The sequence below is a fragment of the Emys orbicularis genome, chromosome 13, assembly GCF_028017835.1.
Source record: "Emys orbicularis isolate rEmyOrb1 chromosome 13, rEmyOrb1.hap1, whole genome shotgun sequence".
Lineage (NCBI taxonomy): Eukaryota > Metazoa > Chordata > Testudines > Emydidae > Emys > Emys orbicularis.
Window position 1 is genome coordinate 38,663,924 of NC_088695.1, and position 17,297 is coordinate 38,681,220.

Sequence of the window (17,297 nt, forward strand, 5' to 3'; positions counted from 1 at the left end):
CTTAGAAAGAACTGTGTGATAACTTGTAACTGTTGGCAATTAATCTCTGGAGAGAAAGCAAAGCTCAGATCCTGGCCTGTTTAGGCAGTCTGGCTTACTAGATATATCACAGCATAGGCAGGGAACTGTGCAGCCTGGAAAAACCATGGTCAGGAGGGAGAGAGACACAAGTTGCTACCATGAAACATGACAGAACAGCTGGGAGCCTCGAATGGGTGCCTTTGAGGGACCACAAGTGCTGTTGCCCTGAGTTGTGACCGTCATTTTACAATATTTATGAAACCACTTGCAAAGAACATTAATCCTGTGCTATATTTTGTAATCAGTTCAGGCTTACTTCTGTTAAAAGAAAACAAACTCTAATGCGGAAAAGCCCTGAGAATTTTTTTGAGGGCTCTGCAAGTTTCTACCCATGGAAACTCAAAGGAAGTTTTATTGAATATGCACCCTACTTCCTTAGCCTGTTGTCTTGGTAGAACACTTAAGGTTTACATCACATGAATTACTTTAATATAATTTCCACTAAACAGATTCCTCCAAGATGGCCCAAGGAGGTGTAATTTGTCAGGTTCTATGCTGTTCTAAAAATGCACTTCGGTATTTTTCATCTGACATATTAAAACTAAATTTTAAAAATAAAGGAAGTAAAATATAGAATCCTAGAACTGTAGGGCTGAAAGGGACCTCGACAAATCGTCAAGTTCAGCCCCCTGCACTGAGGCAGGACCAAGTGTAACTATAACATCCCCGACAGGTGTTTGTCCAACCTGTTAATACAAAAACAAAAACAAAACACACCTTCCCATGATGGGGATTCCACCACCTCCCTTGGAAGCCTGTTTCTGAGCGTAACCACCTTTATAGTTAGAAAGTTTTTCTTAATATCTAACCTAAATCTCCCCTTGCTTCAGATTAAGCCCATTGCTTATTGCCCTACTTTCAGTGGACATGAAGAACAATTGATCCTCTTTATAACAGCTCTTAACATATTTGAAGACTGCCCCCCTCCATTGTCTTTTCTCAAGACTAAACATATGCCCAGTTTTTTTTAATCTTCCCTCATAAGTCAGGTTTTCTAAACATTTTTATTATGTATGTCACTCTCCTCTGGACTCTTTCCTAAAATGTAGTGATCAGAATTGGACACAGGCCTCACCAGTGCCAAGTAGGGCAGGACAATTATCTCCCATGTTTTACATACAACATTCCTGTTAATACACCCCAGAATGATATTAGCCTTTTTTTGCAACTGCATCACATTGTTGACTCCTATTCAATTTCATTTTGTAGATGTGGATTTGATTTTTTCCTTCTTAATTGAAGTACTTTGCACTTGTCTTTATTCTATTTCATACTGTTGATTTCAGAACAGTTCTCTAATTTGTCAGTCATTTTGAATTCTCATCCTGTCCTCCAAGGTGCTTAAAAATCCTCCCAGCCTAGTGTCATCAGCAAATTTTATAGGCATACTCTCCACTCCATTATTAAAGTCATTAATGAACATATTGAGTAGTACTACACGCAGGACTGACCTCTGCAGGACCCCACTAGATATGCCCTTCCAGTTTGGTAGTGAACCACTGATTACTTTTGAGCACAATCTTTTAATCAGCTGTGCATCTACCTTATAGTAATTTCATCTAAATCACATTTCCCTAGTTTGCTTGTGAAAATGTCATATGGGACTGTGAAAAGTCTTGCTAAAATCAAGATACATCACATCTACTGCTTCCCCTTTCCCCATCCATTAGGCCAGTAACTCTATCAAAGAAGGGAATTAAGTTGGTTTGGCATGTTTTGTTCTTGACAAATCCATGCTGGTTATTCCTTATAACCCTGTTATCCTCCAGGTTCTTACAAGCTGATTGTTTAATAATTTGTTCTAGTATCTTCCCAGGGGTACTAGATTCCATACCCACTTCCCAGCCACAACCAGGGGCCAAGTTCAAACTTGTTAGAAGGGGATGCAACACCATTGACTTGGGTGCTGTTGAATATATTTACCCCAGGCCTGAATTTGGCCCAAGGTCTCCCAAGCCACTTCCAACTACATAGTCATGTTCAGTGTTTTGGAGAATGCTTGTACCTCTCGATGTAGATAGGGGTGTGTGTGTGTGTGTAATGTGAACTGCACCCTGGATTTTTGCAGATACAACTTTATGTCACAAAGAACTGCACCCACAAGCAATTGCAGGGAAAAACTTGTGCATCAGTCTGTGCCTTAAAATATCAGAATCCATAAAATCACTCATTTCTGTATTCTTTGCAATATTCTGGAAACAAACTTTGTGAAACAACTAAACACTACAAGAATAACCACTACATCTGCTGCTTATTATTCTTCCTCTTTCTTCACCCTTCCGTTCTTTCCCTTCACCTTTTTTCTTTCTAATATAGATTTCAATACATCTTTTTCATCTTTTCAGTATTTTTGATTTCTCTGTTCTGTCTTATCAAACCTCTCAATTCAGGTTATTCTGTCCTTCTCTCTTCCCTTCGACTCAGTGCTCTGTTCCTCCTTATATGAATTATTTTAAACTCTCTTTCTTCTCCAGGTCCCTACATTTTCCTCACTCTTCTGGTCTCTCCCTTTTCCTTTCAACATGCTCCCAGTACCCACTGCTCATTATGTGGCTCACCAACTCCCATTTGTGCACCTAGCTGCCCGGATTCTTCCATCTCATCTTCTAATTGATGGCTCAGTGGAGAACCAGATTGACCGAGTTGGGAGTGCTCCTCAGTGAAGAAGTTCAAATTCAGCCTCTCTTTCCCCCCATTTGTTTGGCCCTCACTTAGCTCCTTTGTGCTGTGCCTGTTGGGCTTAGGGCATCCCTCTCAGGTGCCATGGCAGGGCATGAGGGCACCAGACAAAGAGGAAGGATGTTGAGGGTGCAATTGTTAGCATGACAAAAAGTTGCTCTTTGCCCACAGAGAGGTACTGCAGTGTTAAGGAGCTCAGTTTGTTACATTCTGCAAGTTTTTCAGGACTTTCATTTTCATATTAGGGTTTGGTCTTAAAGTTTTAGTGCAGGAGATAAGGAGAGTGTGGGTCCTTTGTGAGTGGTCTTCATGGGTATCACTGCCTTTTTCAGGTTGGTAGCCAGCAGGGACACCAAGATTTTTTTTTCAGGATGTGGATCCAGATTCTAATCTTAGTTTGATTGACTGGTGTAGCTCCACTGAAATCAGACAAGTTATTTCAGATTTACAGCAGTGTGAGACCTGAATCTCACTGGTCCATGTTGTTTTGCTGGTTTTTAGTCTGGTGACATGGGGCATCGTAACAGCCTATCCATCTAGCTTAGCTTTATTTGATGGCATGTTTCCTCAGGCTAAGCAGAGTCTGATTGTGGGAGACTTGGTTTTCTTTCAGACTTGAAGCCCCAGGCGTTGGTCTGTGCAGATGAGCCTCCTGCGAAATGTAATGCAAAAGCATAACAAATGCATAACAATCTTGAATGCCAATTACAAGATTCTGCTGGTAGCTTGCCATTTGAATGATTTGCAATCCTTGCCCACAGAATTCAGACTCTGCTTTATCCTTTGGTAAAGGTACCTTTAAGGGAGATTGTATTTTGCACTCTTTAAAGAGAGGAATTCACAGAACTGCCTCTCTACCCACCCCTGTTGAAATGTTCACTTGTAAATCAGTTGACAGAATGTCAGTGCTTTAGTTTTTAATTCAAGCATTTCAACTGAACATCTTCATCAGAGGAGCGAGGGCAGCACTTGGATGAAATTTCATTTCTGTGGCTTTGTCTTCAGTACATGGAACACAGGCATAGAGCATAAATGTTTAATGAACAGGACCATCAGTCTGGCAAAACTTTGGCACCAAATGTTGTTGTTCCTCGTTACTGTCAAATTTCAAATTATGCCTGAAAGGAATCAAGACCTGAAATCAACTTCTCTTGCTGCTATATTATTGTGTCATTAAAACAGAAATACAGGAGAGAGGGAAAAGGAGAGCTTTGCTTTCTCTTTGTTTCTAGCACATTCTCTAGTGTATTTTGCAAACATTTCTTTTCCATCATGCTTCTGTCTTTTTCTCATTCCCTCTTTATATATCCTCAAAATAGGGTTTTTAACTATTTTAATAATTAATATGCCATTTTCCCAATAACTTCTCATGTTGACCTAATCTCTAGAACTATACAGTAGAGATGTCCAGGTTATGAAAATGCCCAGGACCACCTCTTTCTGATGTGCAGTTTGCAATTGCTTATTTCTCCAAGGTAATCTGGTCTGTTATCCAGGAGGCTTTGGAGCATGGGGAGTTTGGTTTTAAAGCCAGCTATCTAAACTATTTGTGCCAAAGGGTGAGGGGGACATATCTTTCCCCTTTTCAAATGGACCAACTGCATGAAGAAATATTGAGGAAAAACTTGCTTAGACCTGAGACATAAATGGTACCATCTCACTTTCTTCCTTTAGGCCTGTTGATTTTTAAATCCAACTTTAGACATCAATACTAGCAAATTTCCATATGGATTCTGATTCCCCTCCATTCTCTAGGCTTTGGAAATATCACTTCAGTTTTAAGTATCTTTCCCATTACTTTCCTCTCTCCTGTTAATGACGACACAAACACTGTACAACCAATTGTGATGTAAATTTCCCAGAGTTCATCCTTATTCTGCTAATCTTTCAATATAGTTCTCTGCTCTCCCTTTTCTCTGTACTAAATGTTGGGCTCTTACTTTTTCTGTAGTTTTCTTGCATTTAAAATTTTATAAAACAGTTTGGTATAGTGTCTAAAAACTGCAGTTTACATTTTTTTTTTGCTCAGCTTTACAAGCTACTTAACTCTGAATTTATTATAGAGATGGGCCTGAGCCAAAACCTCATATCTAAACCTGGTTTTAACATTGGTTCACTTTGGGAATCTGGACCTGCATCCAAGGCTGAATGTCTCCGTTGGCCCTTATATTTATGTACGTAAAAACTACATTAAGATGGAAGTAAGGGTAAAAGAGTGGATCAGTTATGTATGGGTAAAAATAAATTATTGGGATGTTGTAATTATCCCCAAATCAACCATTATAAACCCAGGAAAGCCGGAGTAACAGTTACCCTTAAAATAAATCCAAACATGGTAAGGTAAGGTAAGAAATGCAAAGTTAAGGCATTTAAACAACCTTAACTCTGCCCTGTAGTGGTATACAAAAAAAGTATGGTTATGATTAAGGCCTTTTAAGGTTCATGATTAGATTAAACTGATTTCTAAAAAGAGAGAAATTAGATTATCTGTAATGGATACACCCAAGACCCCAGATCCAAACCTTCACAAAATATGGAATGTTTAGAATCCAGGTCAGAATTTTGCAGCATGGGCATGATTCTGATTTACACAAGAGTGACATTGCTGCTTGTCTTATGTCTCACATAAAGGGACAGACTCCATTAAGTTTTAATGTAAGCAGCATTGATGAGAGGTCTCATTAATGTGAAGGGGAATAACGTTAGACACTGCATTCCGGACAGAAAGAGCCCTATCCATGCTAATAGGGACAGGAAGGATATAAAGACGTTTTAGTTTACAGTGGGCATGAACTGCTTTGGCAGACCTTATTGAAGACATCAGCTGTCTCCCAGTCTGAAACTCACTGTTCATCCAAAATGCTAGAAAAACCAAGCTGTGTGTGGGTTTTTTTTTTTTTTTTTAAATCCTGATGAGGAAAAGCTAATTTAATGAAAATGTGTACAGCTCCATTCAGACTCTCTTGTCCATACTCTAGCGCTAAGACTATGCTTGCCAAGATCTGTGATGCCAACTCTGGCTGATGTTTTTTTTTTTTTGCTGCTGATCATGTGTGACCCTTTGGCTGCAGACTGCAATGGTGCTTCCCAACCCAAGTTGCATTCCTGCTTCTCTCAGCATTCCCCTGTGGGGGGTCTATCAGCAAGTCTGCATCTGATCTATGTAGGATGGTTTTTTTTATATAACTCAGAGCTTTGGCTTAGCACTCTGCCATTTCCGTTTTTCATGTAGCACTTTCAGTCTCTTATCACTGTGGCCTGAGAATGCACTGCTATCTACAGGTCTTGTTGATTGGCCATAGATATTGGGGGTTACACTCCATGCCAGGTTATGCCTCTATAATGACATTCTGTATCTATGCTCAGCTCTGTTTGACTTTGGAGAGAGAAGCTGCAAAATTGGAATCATGATCTATATGTTCCCAATGTTTGTGGGTATTGGAGTTCAGTGTTTCGATTTGGCCCATGATAAGGGGCTGCTCTGATTTTTGAATCCAGATATGAAAGTTCACAAATGATCATGTGCCATAGTTTGACTTATCTCTACTATTTCTATCATTTAAAAAAAATAATCTTGCCGAGATGGAGTTCATTAGTTTGCAAAATGGATTTGGAAATGTTGACAAATGCATTTGCGATATCCCAGTGTGATTACGGCATTTCTCTATTTGCAAGGCTTCTCTATACCAGCTTTCCAAAGCACAGCATGAATCCTCACTGGGACCAGCCTTTTCTATCATATCATTCCTTCTTTCTTAAATCCCCTCAACTAGCTTTCCGTGAAATACCAAAAAGGTTTTATTACTTATTAAAAGTTTCATAATGGAGACCTGGCTTATCTTTCCTACCTTCTGTCACCAGACAAACTCAGATGAACAGCAGCCAGCTATTTGTCCAAAATATAGATTGAAACCTTTTGGACTTTGTACTCTCAGAAACTTTGCTCCGCAACTGGAGAACAGTTCCAAGATTAGGCTTCAAAAAGCAAACACAAAACTGATTCCATTAAAGTTTTTACACTGAAATTGGAGATCTATCTGTGCAGTGACTTTTAGTGAAGTGCCTAGGAAACCGCATTAGATTATCTATGCTTTGTATTGCACTGTCAATTACTACTAATTACATAGGACTAAAACTAATCTTGCTTTTATTTCAACAGTTGAACTTGACCTTATTAATACACAGTATAAATCTAACTTTAATTGGCATTTATATGGCTGGACTGTGGATTTATCAGTCTTTGCATTAGGGGCTAGGTGCAAAGCACACAGAAGTCGATAGAAAGACTCTCATTGACTTGAATAGGCTATGGATGATCAGGCCCTTCAGAGCTGCTAGTGGGATACTGCACCAGCACCACCTGCTGGATGAGGTAGTCATTCTTGTTTGCCCCTAACCTTGCAAGTAGGCAGCATGCCATTATCATGCCACGTGCCATTGGGCCCAGCTCCCCCAACTCCTTTGAGATTGATTTCCCTGCACCTAATATCTAGTACCAGAATTCTGGATGCTCTTTGTGCAAGTGTGCCAAGGAGATGAGATAGCTTCCTGCAGGTTCTCCTGATCTAGCCCATGCTGGATTCCTAATGACAATGACTACCAACAGTAAACATTCACTTCCAGTGTCTTTTCAATTAATTTCACAGATGTACTGACAGCAGCAGCCTGTAACTTACAATAGGTGGCACTATGGAATGATGGCACACTGCCATTCAGTGCCACATGCAGCCATGTGTGTAGCTCTCTGTCCAATGCCACTTGCAATTGGCACCGCCCTTTTCCGCCTCAGGATAAATTAATAAATTTATCACATTTAAAGTCAGTGGGGTTGCAAAAGCGATGATGATTGGTCGCATTGAGTCCAGGTGTTCACATTATCTGGTTTCAGTACTCACAAACTTTGACACTGTAGTGTATATTTTCAATTTAGGATGAGAACATACACACAAATCTACAGCTAAGAAAATGTTGACCGCCATATAATTGAGTGTTGCTAAGCAATAATGTGTATCTAGCCTATGTGTTTATAATGCACCTTTCACCAGCTGGGTGCCATGCACTCTATAAACAATTACATCAGTTCCGTCCACTCCATCCTCCTCACCATTCAACCACTTTCGATACTTCCTTAAAGCAGCTTTTTTTCTTGCTTGTTTATCTCCAGGAGAAATGCTGCTAGCTGTTCTGTCCTGTTGCCATTCAGGGGAGGTCTGTGTGAAGAGAGACCTTACACTATGCCTTGACTGCAAAATTGGGCTCATCCTGATCTTTAGTGATAGAGAATTCCACACCCCATGTTCAGCCAACTAAGAATTCTTGGCCCCTGACAGTTTCACCTTTGGATCTCAGTTGCAACATCCCCATTATAATCACAGCTGTCATGGTAGATCACAGAGAGAGGGATGATTCCTGGTTAGTTGGGACCCAACTGATTTGACAACTTTAACATTGGTAATATACAAAACCATCAAAAATATGCACACGTGAACTTGTTAAACACATTTATTGAGTTCTTGACAGTAACCAAACACAGTGAATGACCATTATAAACAAGAAAAAAGGCATTAGCTTTAACTTGGTCAGCTCCTGCTACATCTGTAAAGAAAATATATCCCTTCTAGCAATTTACAAGGTTGAATTTGTATGTCTCAATAATGGACTCAAACCGGGGAAATGGCAATTTTAAACTAGCCCATTTTTCAGTTGCCTTCTGCTTCTGGAGCCTAATTCTTCTTAATGATGAACCATAAAATGGAATTAAAGTTACACTAGCTTTGTTAAATACATTCCTAATTGCCATTAACTCAGTTAAACTGGCTGCAAACAAATAAAGTAAAAAAGAAAAGTAAAGCAGCCTCAAATGCTAGAGGCTTATCATTTCAGAAAGGAAAAATAAACCAAAGCGAGTGTACTAAATTAATTTGTTCAACACATTTATTGAGTTGTTAACAGTAACCAAACACAATGTATGACCTTTGTAAAACAAGAAACAGAAAATGGATCATTTCTGATCTTGGCAAATCCTACTACAGATATGTGACAAAGGGGGATATATTTCAATTTCTTTTATATTCTGCGTTGATATATTTACAATACTTATCTCTCAATGTCTGTCCTTTTTTTAATTAAATAAACAGAAGGATCATAACCTAGAAATAAGTTTCCTCTACAATCTTCTTGTTCTGTCTTGTCAGTATCCATTAATGATAGGGATATAATGAGAGCTTTCCAAGGATTACTTGGCACACAGAACACAACTCCACTTTGATGCTGTACGGAGCCACCTTTTTCTTTTTTATTTTTTTTTCTTTTGAAGGGGAGGAAAGAAAGAATTTCATATGTACAAAGGCTGAAAAGTCTTTCTTTGTGAAGCTAAATTAGTTCAGGAAAACGGTATCAAAATTGTAATCACATTTACTGTAGTTATTGTCTCTTTTTTTTTATTACGATCAATCATATGAATGAATTTTTAGTTAAGTTTCCATCTTGGCAGCTTTTTTCTTGCAGCACATTTGCACATACTGTCATGAATCCAAAGAGTGAATGAGGTTGGGTGCATTCTAGATTATGTCAATTCACAGTAGTAGCATTCCACTGAGGTTAGGAGTTCTTCCTGTTTGTCTTAATTACTTGAGGAGCCATTCATTTACTGAAAGAAAAGTAATAACAGTTATACTTTACCAAACACCAAATATAAAATTGCTGTTTTTAAAAATTAAGTGCCTTCAATGTTTGTATTGTGTAGAAAATAGTTGTTGAGTAATTTCAAAATTATGAATTGAGAATGTGGCTCTTAGTCTTAACACTAGACTAGAGCTGGTCAAAATTTTTTAAATGAAAAATATTTAGTTGAAAATATCTTTTTCAATAGGAAATTATTATTATTTTTTTAATTGGAAAATGAAATATTTAGTCATGTTTTTGCCTTTTTTCAGAATTGTTTTTCCTTTCTACTCCTTCCTCCCCCTTGTCACTCATTTTTCAGTGGAAAAGAGAAAAAAGGCAGGTGGGAGGAATATGAACTGAAAACTGAAAAATTTGGAATATCCGAGAAATCATTCCTTTCTGAAACCTGAATTTCCCATTTGAGACTAGCTCTACTATCATCCTTCCTGCTATTTTTCAAATAGTGTTTTTATCAAATTCTTTAGTGTGATTCAACTCCACAATGGCACGTGACTGCTCAGTTGAGCTGCTTAAGTATATGTGAAATCATATCTGCTCACTTTCAATACTATCCCATTTCTACCAATGTTTATTCCCGTGATCTCCACGGAGCCAACACAGCTCTGGGAGAGAGAGTTGGATGCTATTCTGGACGCAACAGCAGGAACAGAAATTGTTAACTGAGTTCCAAATGCACAGCGTCTGTTGTTGATGTTGTGAAAACTAAAGAGAATCCAGCTAGATCGTCAGTTTGCAACTGGAAAAAACATAATGATAAAGTGAGAAGATGTGTTCTGGAAATAGCTCAGAGATAATCAGCGTGGAACCTTACATTACTAATTTTATGGAGTTACCTTTCAGAGTAGAAATACATTTTATTTCCTTATAACATTTCCTTCAATTGTCATATGGCCTATTATTTTACTCCACTTTATATCAGAATCTGCAGTGTGGGGCTATTCCTAGCACAATTATGTTTTGATTCTCATTGGCACGTGCCATACCTCTTTTTCAAGAAAACAACTTACACCTACAAATTATCCTATTGTCATAAACTGGAGTGGGATGTTATGATGCTGTGTATCATTGCAAAACTTCTCAGATTTCAGATATTCTAAACTTGATAGCTGAAATCTGACACTTACATTCAGATCCTATCCCACCTATTTATATATTGATTCGCTTTTATATGTCCCATCGTACACCGCTACTAAAACAACATTATGTAAATCAAACAAGGATCCTCAGAGGAGAGGAGCTCTACATAGGTGTAGACATTATTGTTCTGGAGAGTGCCTTGTGTAAAACCTACCTCTATACTGTAGTTTCTGTGCTCTGTTGTTTGGACAATCTTTACCCTGTAAACTAAAATTGATATTAGTTCGGATACATCGATTGTTGAGAGGCTGGACTGGTCTGAAATTGTCACTCATGCTCAGAAATATCTGTGATGGCTGATTCTGGCTTAGCAGTCGTAAAGAATGCATCTATACAAAACACAAAACAAGGACCTGTAGTATTATTCTTCACTCTAAGTAAACAATATTGAAAACTATTTAGATTAATCATCATATGCAAAGTATTCTAACAATATTTTTGTGATTTGGAATTTGGGGAGGGTTGACAGAGGTTCAGTCTATACTAGGGCGACCAGATAGCAAATGTGAAAAATCGGGACGGGGGCGGGGTGGGGGGTGGAGAGGGGTAATAGAAGCCTATATAAGAAAAAGACCCCAAAATCGGGACTGTCCCTATAAAATCAGGACATCTGGTCACCCTAGTCTATACTAAACATATTTTTAGACCCATGGGCAACTGGGATACCTTTAAGTAAAGACAAAACCATTCCTTTTGTGGTCATGATCCTGTTTCTCTAAGCCCTGTTGCAAACAAAGCCTCCAGTTTTGTGCAGAATAAATGGAAATGGCACAAGGGAGCTTTGGCTGACCAGAAAGTAAATGGAATCCATAGTACTAGATAGTGGCAGCAGGTGCAGAGAAAGGGAATTTGATGAATGACGAGAGAAAATTGCCCAAAGATGTTATGGTAACTACTCTGGCTTACTATTGAGAAGACAGCTCTGGGTGAAAGTGCCCAAGTATTGGTTATGCCACAGAAATCTGAATGCAGAGACTGATTGGCACCACATCTGTATTTTTAAAGAAGTCAGTGCTTTTGGAAGGCATGGGACTTTTCAGTCTTGGAGACTGAAATCTTCTCTATTCACTGAAAGATCTACCTGGGTCAACACCAGTGCAATCATCCCTACATTGCCCTCCTTTGGCCCTGCTCTGGGACTCCTTTATGGGACAAAAAGAACAGGAGTACTTGTGGCACCTTAGAGACTAACAAAATTATTTATTTATTTATTTAGTCTCTAAGGTGCCACAAGTACTCCTGTTCTTTTTGCGATTACAGACTAATACGGCTGCTACTCTGAAACCTGTCTTTATGGGACAGTCTTTACCTATCATGACTACTAACAAAGTTGCCAATTGTGAAGGTGGTATTTGTAGGGTGGGCAAATGTCCACTAGCAGCTGGATTGCAAACAACCAAACAGCTATCTGTCTACGATGATTTTTGAAGTGGCAATCTAAAGGTTAAAGGGCATTTATCCATTTCCTCCTGGTGGCTACCTCATTAGTTAGAGTAGTGGGAAAGTGGGGGAATCTAATGAGCTTGGAGAGTTTTGAAGAGAACTATACCAGTAGGTGTGTTTTGCATGTTGTAGATGTGCTAATGCCTACAAGGGAAATCTTCTGTCTTGCATCAGTTCTCAAGTCTGAGTATACTGTATAATTAGTATGTATTCCATTAAATCAATTTGCAGTACTAATATGGTAGTATGCATCTAACCAGTAAAGCCTGACAAGGAGCAGCTATCATGAGATGATGTCCTTTGAGTACTAGTGTAGGCTATAGAAACATTCTGATCTTCGTTTTCTACTAAACAATTTGCATTATTGTAATAATGTAAGAAAAATATTTCTTGTAGAAAACATGCACGTTTATTGGGAAGTTTAGTATGTATGCTATGTACCCGTTTTCTCTCAACTGTGTCCCCTAAATTACTCTACCCATTTAGAATAGAACAACAAACTGTATTCCCCAAACCCATGCACAGTTGGACAGAATTAATACAATGCAGTTAAAATACATTGCATGCTTTCTATAGCATCTTATTGACAAAGATGACAGGACTTGAAGCCCCAATGTGATTTTTTTGAGCCTTGATTTCTCATCCTTTATTTCATTCCTTGGACTAGATAACTTCTGCTGTGTTAGCTAGAGCTGCTGTACTCTGGGGTGAGGTGAGAAAACAGCTCTAAGATCTGCTTAGGGCTCTTAGGATTCTCACTAATGGAGGATATACCGGGGATGAGGTGAATCAATGCATCCCGTGGCTGGCCCCAGTAAATTAAATAGGTCCAGTGCTCTGTGCCAGAATAGGCTCCCATTTGGCCAATTAAGAGGGCAGGGCAGTATCTGGGGAATAGAAAGGACCAGGCAGAATCTGAGAGAGGGAGACCCAGTGAATCAGAGCTGCCAGAGTCGGAAGGTGTTTCCTGTGGGGCGGGGAGATACTGAAGGCAGGAGTGCAGAAAATGCGGTTCACCAGCTGATCTCTCCAAGCCAGAGAGCCAGGGCTGGAAGGCGAAAGCGAGGAGGAGGGAGCAGAGGGAGGTGCCTGCTGTCTCTAAGCCAGAGAGCTGATGCTAAGGCTCAGAGAGGGCTGAAGGCAGGTGTGCAGCATAAGTGCTTAACCACTGACATCTCCAGAGAGCTGTGTCCAGGGGATCAGTGAGAGGGCTGGGGGAGTGAGGGATGCTCCTCTGGCCAGGATGATCTCCTAGAGAGAGGCTGTGGGGGTTCCCACTGGGAAGAGAGGGGTTGCACTCGAGTTGGGAGGGTTGGGGTGGCTGTCCTGGCAGAGGGATAGAAGGGGACCGACAAGGAGCCTAGGTGTGGTGGAAGACCCCAGAATATGATGAGGATGCACTCCAAGCAGAGAGACTGGGGGTGGCATTGGTGGTTTTCCTGCTGGGAAGAAGGGGTTTTTAAGGACAACGTGGACTGGGGATGATATGGACTATGTTTTGGGACTTTTGTTAGAGCTATGGGATATTTTTTAAGCAAGAGAGCCTGAAGTGGAGCTCTTGGGTTACCCTGAGAAGGGAAAGTGACACAGGTGCACTTGTAGTGCTGCAGCCTGCTGCCAGAGGCTGCCACCCTTTGACGCCCCATTTCCCAGGCACCCACACTTGAGGATCTGCTGTCTGTGGCACTCTCAGAGGGGGTTGAAAGCAACTGAACTGTGCTGCAAAGACCCCGTTGTTGTGGCTTTTCCACCAATGTAGTCCCCAGGTGGCCAACACAATGGAATGAATCTAGCTCCTACTGCTTGCTCTTTGCTGCTGCTACCTAACAGTAGCCCTCAATGTGTCACTCTGGAACCAAAGGCCTATCTTCCAAATTTTTGACACACACGTGCTGGCATCAATCCTGCCACCTTTTTTCTGCACCCGAAAATGTAGACTGGAGTCTTCCCCAAAGTCTCTTTGTCCTAGCTCCAGTCCCACTGCATAAACTGGCTTCCACAATCCCTCATGAGACCACAATCCTCACTCTTCTAATGTTCTTAGTCTTTTCTAACTTAGTGTAGGAGGGTCCTAATTATGCTTCTGCGCGTGCGTATTTTTTAGTTATTCTAGCACCCCCTTGTGTAGAAATTACAAAACAAACATGGTTTAAGATACAGTATTGCACTAAACCAAAGAGAAACATAATTTCAAATATGATGCTACAAAGATATACATTTAAAATATTTATTCTTCTGATGACATTTACTAAATCCATTATGTTCGTTTTAGTTTACCTGCATCCTTGTTATGTAGACAGGTTTGTTCATTATTATCCAACTTGCTGTTTCATAGCAGGGTGGAATGGTCATGGACCCATCATATGTAATGAAACTAGAGGTCTCGGGATAAAGTTCCTCAATATTAAGTCCCTGCAGTAAGTATGCATCATCTAGAGAATAAAGGGGGAAAATGATCTAGATCAAGTAATATTTTCACAAGACAAACTTTGTTGCACATGCCTTTTACTTTAGAACCTCAACCTTAGTTTTACTGAAACAGAAGGTCAAATGAATATACATTGTGCTCTGTACAAATTGATTGTTCAACACATGGACATTAACAGATATTATGATTTTAATATAGTAACTTTGCCCTTAGATGCTTGCTCACAGGTTCTGTTGACTTCACTGGGAGTCTAGCACAAGCATTTGCAGTGAGAATTTATTTGGCCCTGTTTTAGGTATTTGGGTTTAAAGCTGGTTGAAGTTGTATTTATTGATTTGGATGCATGTCTTTGGAGAATGCCGACTTACCATATTTTTGGAGTGATGAACAATTTTTGCTCAACAAAACCTTGGGAAGGCCAAGAGTGCTAAAGCTTAATTACCCTTGTTTGAGAGAAAAGATTGTTCTGTCTTGTTAAGGTTAATGTATGATGATATAGCTGCTCAATGAAGCCTGCTGTCCTTTAGTGGGCACAGTGGGAGTGGATGCAGTATAAACTCAGAATGCTCAAGTCAGAGGTGAGAAAATATGCTCTAAAGAAACTTACTGGGCTTCCCACTTTTTTCATATCCTCTCTGGTATTAATGAAGTGTCCCTTTGTAGACGACTGCAGAGTGTGGACATGTGCCAGCATATAATTAGAAATGGATATAACTTTTAAGAGTCATCGAAGCTGCTCATCCCCTGCTATATTGTATGTATTATTGCTGTTACATAACACTAACCCTGCAGTGCTTTCTGCAAGTCTTTCAAAGCTGTAACTGATTTTCCAGGATTCTCTGCAGAATTTCAGACTCAAACAATTCCTTACTGGATATTGTGCTGGGGTACTTTACATTTAAACTCTTCAACTGTCTCCTCTACCAATATGATGCATCACTGGGGAAGCTGGGCTGGTAAGATGAAGTAATGGTGAAATCTCAGTGGCTGCTTTCAATTGCATGTAGTATGTTTGGTATGGTTCATTAGTTAAGCAAATACTATGTGGGCAAGGAAGGTGTGCTACCATGCTGCCAACTAAGCACATTTCTTCTCCTTTCAGTAAATGAAAGGACCTCCCATTGACATTGATGGGGAGATATGGAAGCAAGTGCAGTGGAAATCAAATGCTAAGATTCCTGCTCATAGACTAGAGACCTCAGTCTAAAGCACATCACTTCTAATCTATATCAGAATGGTCATGACTTTCCACTGAGTTTATCTGAAGTTTCCCATGCAACATTTATTGTAAACTTAACTAGAATAAAAACCACATGTTAATGAGCAATGAATTTACAAGCAATAAATCTTTAAGACAAGCTATTGAAAAAGAAAAAAGGGGGAAAGAGTTTTTGAGATTGTAAATATATATTTTTGTTCACTTTTAAGAAAGTTATGAAATTCATGCTAAATGTTAGCTTTTATTAGCCAAAGTATTCAGTGTAGATGGCTTCACCTTAAACAGCTGACAAGTCAGGCAGTTACTTCGTTTCACCACTTTTCTATGACAGCAGCAGAAATAGCCATGAAAGTATGGTCAAGCATGTGAAGACTCAATGGAAGTAAATGACTTGAGTCTTTGACTGATTCAGTTGCAGTACGTGTGTATCATATAAGCCACATTTCTCCAGGTGTCACTCATGAAGTATATCAACTTACTTTATTCATGCTCTACTTTGTGTCACTAGTATAATAGTCTGTACCTATTGTTTCAATATCCTCATTTACAACAATATTTACATAAAATGTCATTGATCAACATTCACGGTATTGCACAGTTAACAAACAACCTCCACTCCTTCCTCCTCTATTTCCCTCTCCTACCTTCCAAAAAGAAAGCAGAAAAGTTGCAATGATCAAGGAAGCATGCAAGCGCTTAAAAATGTGATATTTCATCTCCATTTGAGAGATTGTTGCTAAAGGATAAGGCAAAATACATGTTCTGTGTTGTGTGTGAGGGGAAAAAAAGACCTTTTTGCATCACAAATGCATGTCTCAGGCAGTAGATGGTTGGAGTGCCCAGGGAATACAAATGTGATGGCTGCTATCTTGACCGGCACACTGGGGATTTAGTGAGCTAAATGCATGAGTTGCTACAGCATTAACTAAACGGTCACGTCTCCCTAGCTGGGTCTATATAATTCATAACCACCGGTGATTGAGCAGAGACTGGACACACTCACCAGTGGGTTACACAAGAATCACGCCTGATATCTATTTAAGTCTGAACAGATTTTAATCTTCACTATTTCAGGAAAGATGTCTCCACAGTATATTTTCTTGGCTGTGAGAAATCTGAAGTCCCACCCCTTTTTGTACTTGAAGTCAATATGAATGCAGTTCTATATATCAATTGTGGATATATGTGTGGATATAATAGAGTGGAAAACATTGTTACTCTCACCTAGGTGACTGAGTCTATCACCTTTGTTAACATGTTCAACCTCCATTGGCCGAAGGCCTGGGATTCTGAATGTGTTTCCAAGCCAAAAAATGTTCCATATGAAAGTGCTAAACAATTGCTGTTGCATTACTGAGCCAGAATGGTGTTACATTTTAACAGCTAGAGAGAACTGAATACACCTAAGCCCTATTAATAAAAAAAAAATTAGCAGTGCAGCAATAATTTTGCTGGAATTAGTGAGCATGGAATGCATTTTTTTCATGCCAGTGATTGTTTTGTATGAGTCATTACACACCCCTTTTCCGCACATGAACATCCTTCTAATTGTTTATAAACCAGGGAGACTGGTATGTGCATTCTAAATGGCATGGGATCAGTAAGAATAGATAGTTTCAAGGG

At 39.5% G+C, this 17,297-nt stretch overlaps 1 protein-coding gene across 1 annotated transcript in view; it reads right to left on the bottom strand.

Moving 5' to 3' along the window:
- Nucleotides 1–9,386: 9,386 nt before the first annotated feature.
- CA10 (carbonic anhydrase 10) overlaps nt 9,387–17,297 on the bottom strand; it is a 338,024-nt gene continuing 330,113 nt past the window's right edge. The window contains exons 7-9 of the mRNA XM_065416142.1: nt 14,305–14,459; nt 10,739–10,913; nt 9,387–9,409 (exon numbers count right to left, since the gene is read on the bottom strand). Coding sequence (XP_065272214.1) covers nt 9,387–9,409; nt 10,739–10,913; nt 14,305–14,459 — 353 coding nt within the window. The remainder of the gene's footprint in view (nt 9,410–10,738; nt 10,914–14,304; nt 14,460–17,297) is intronic.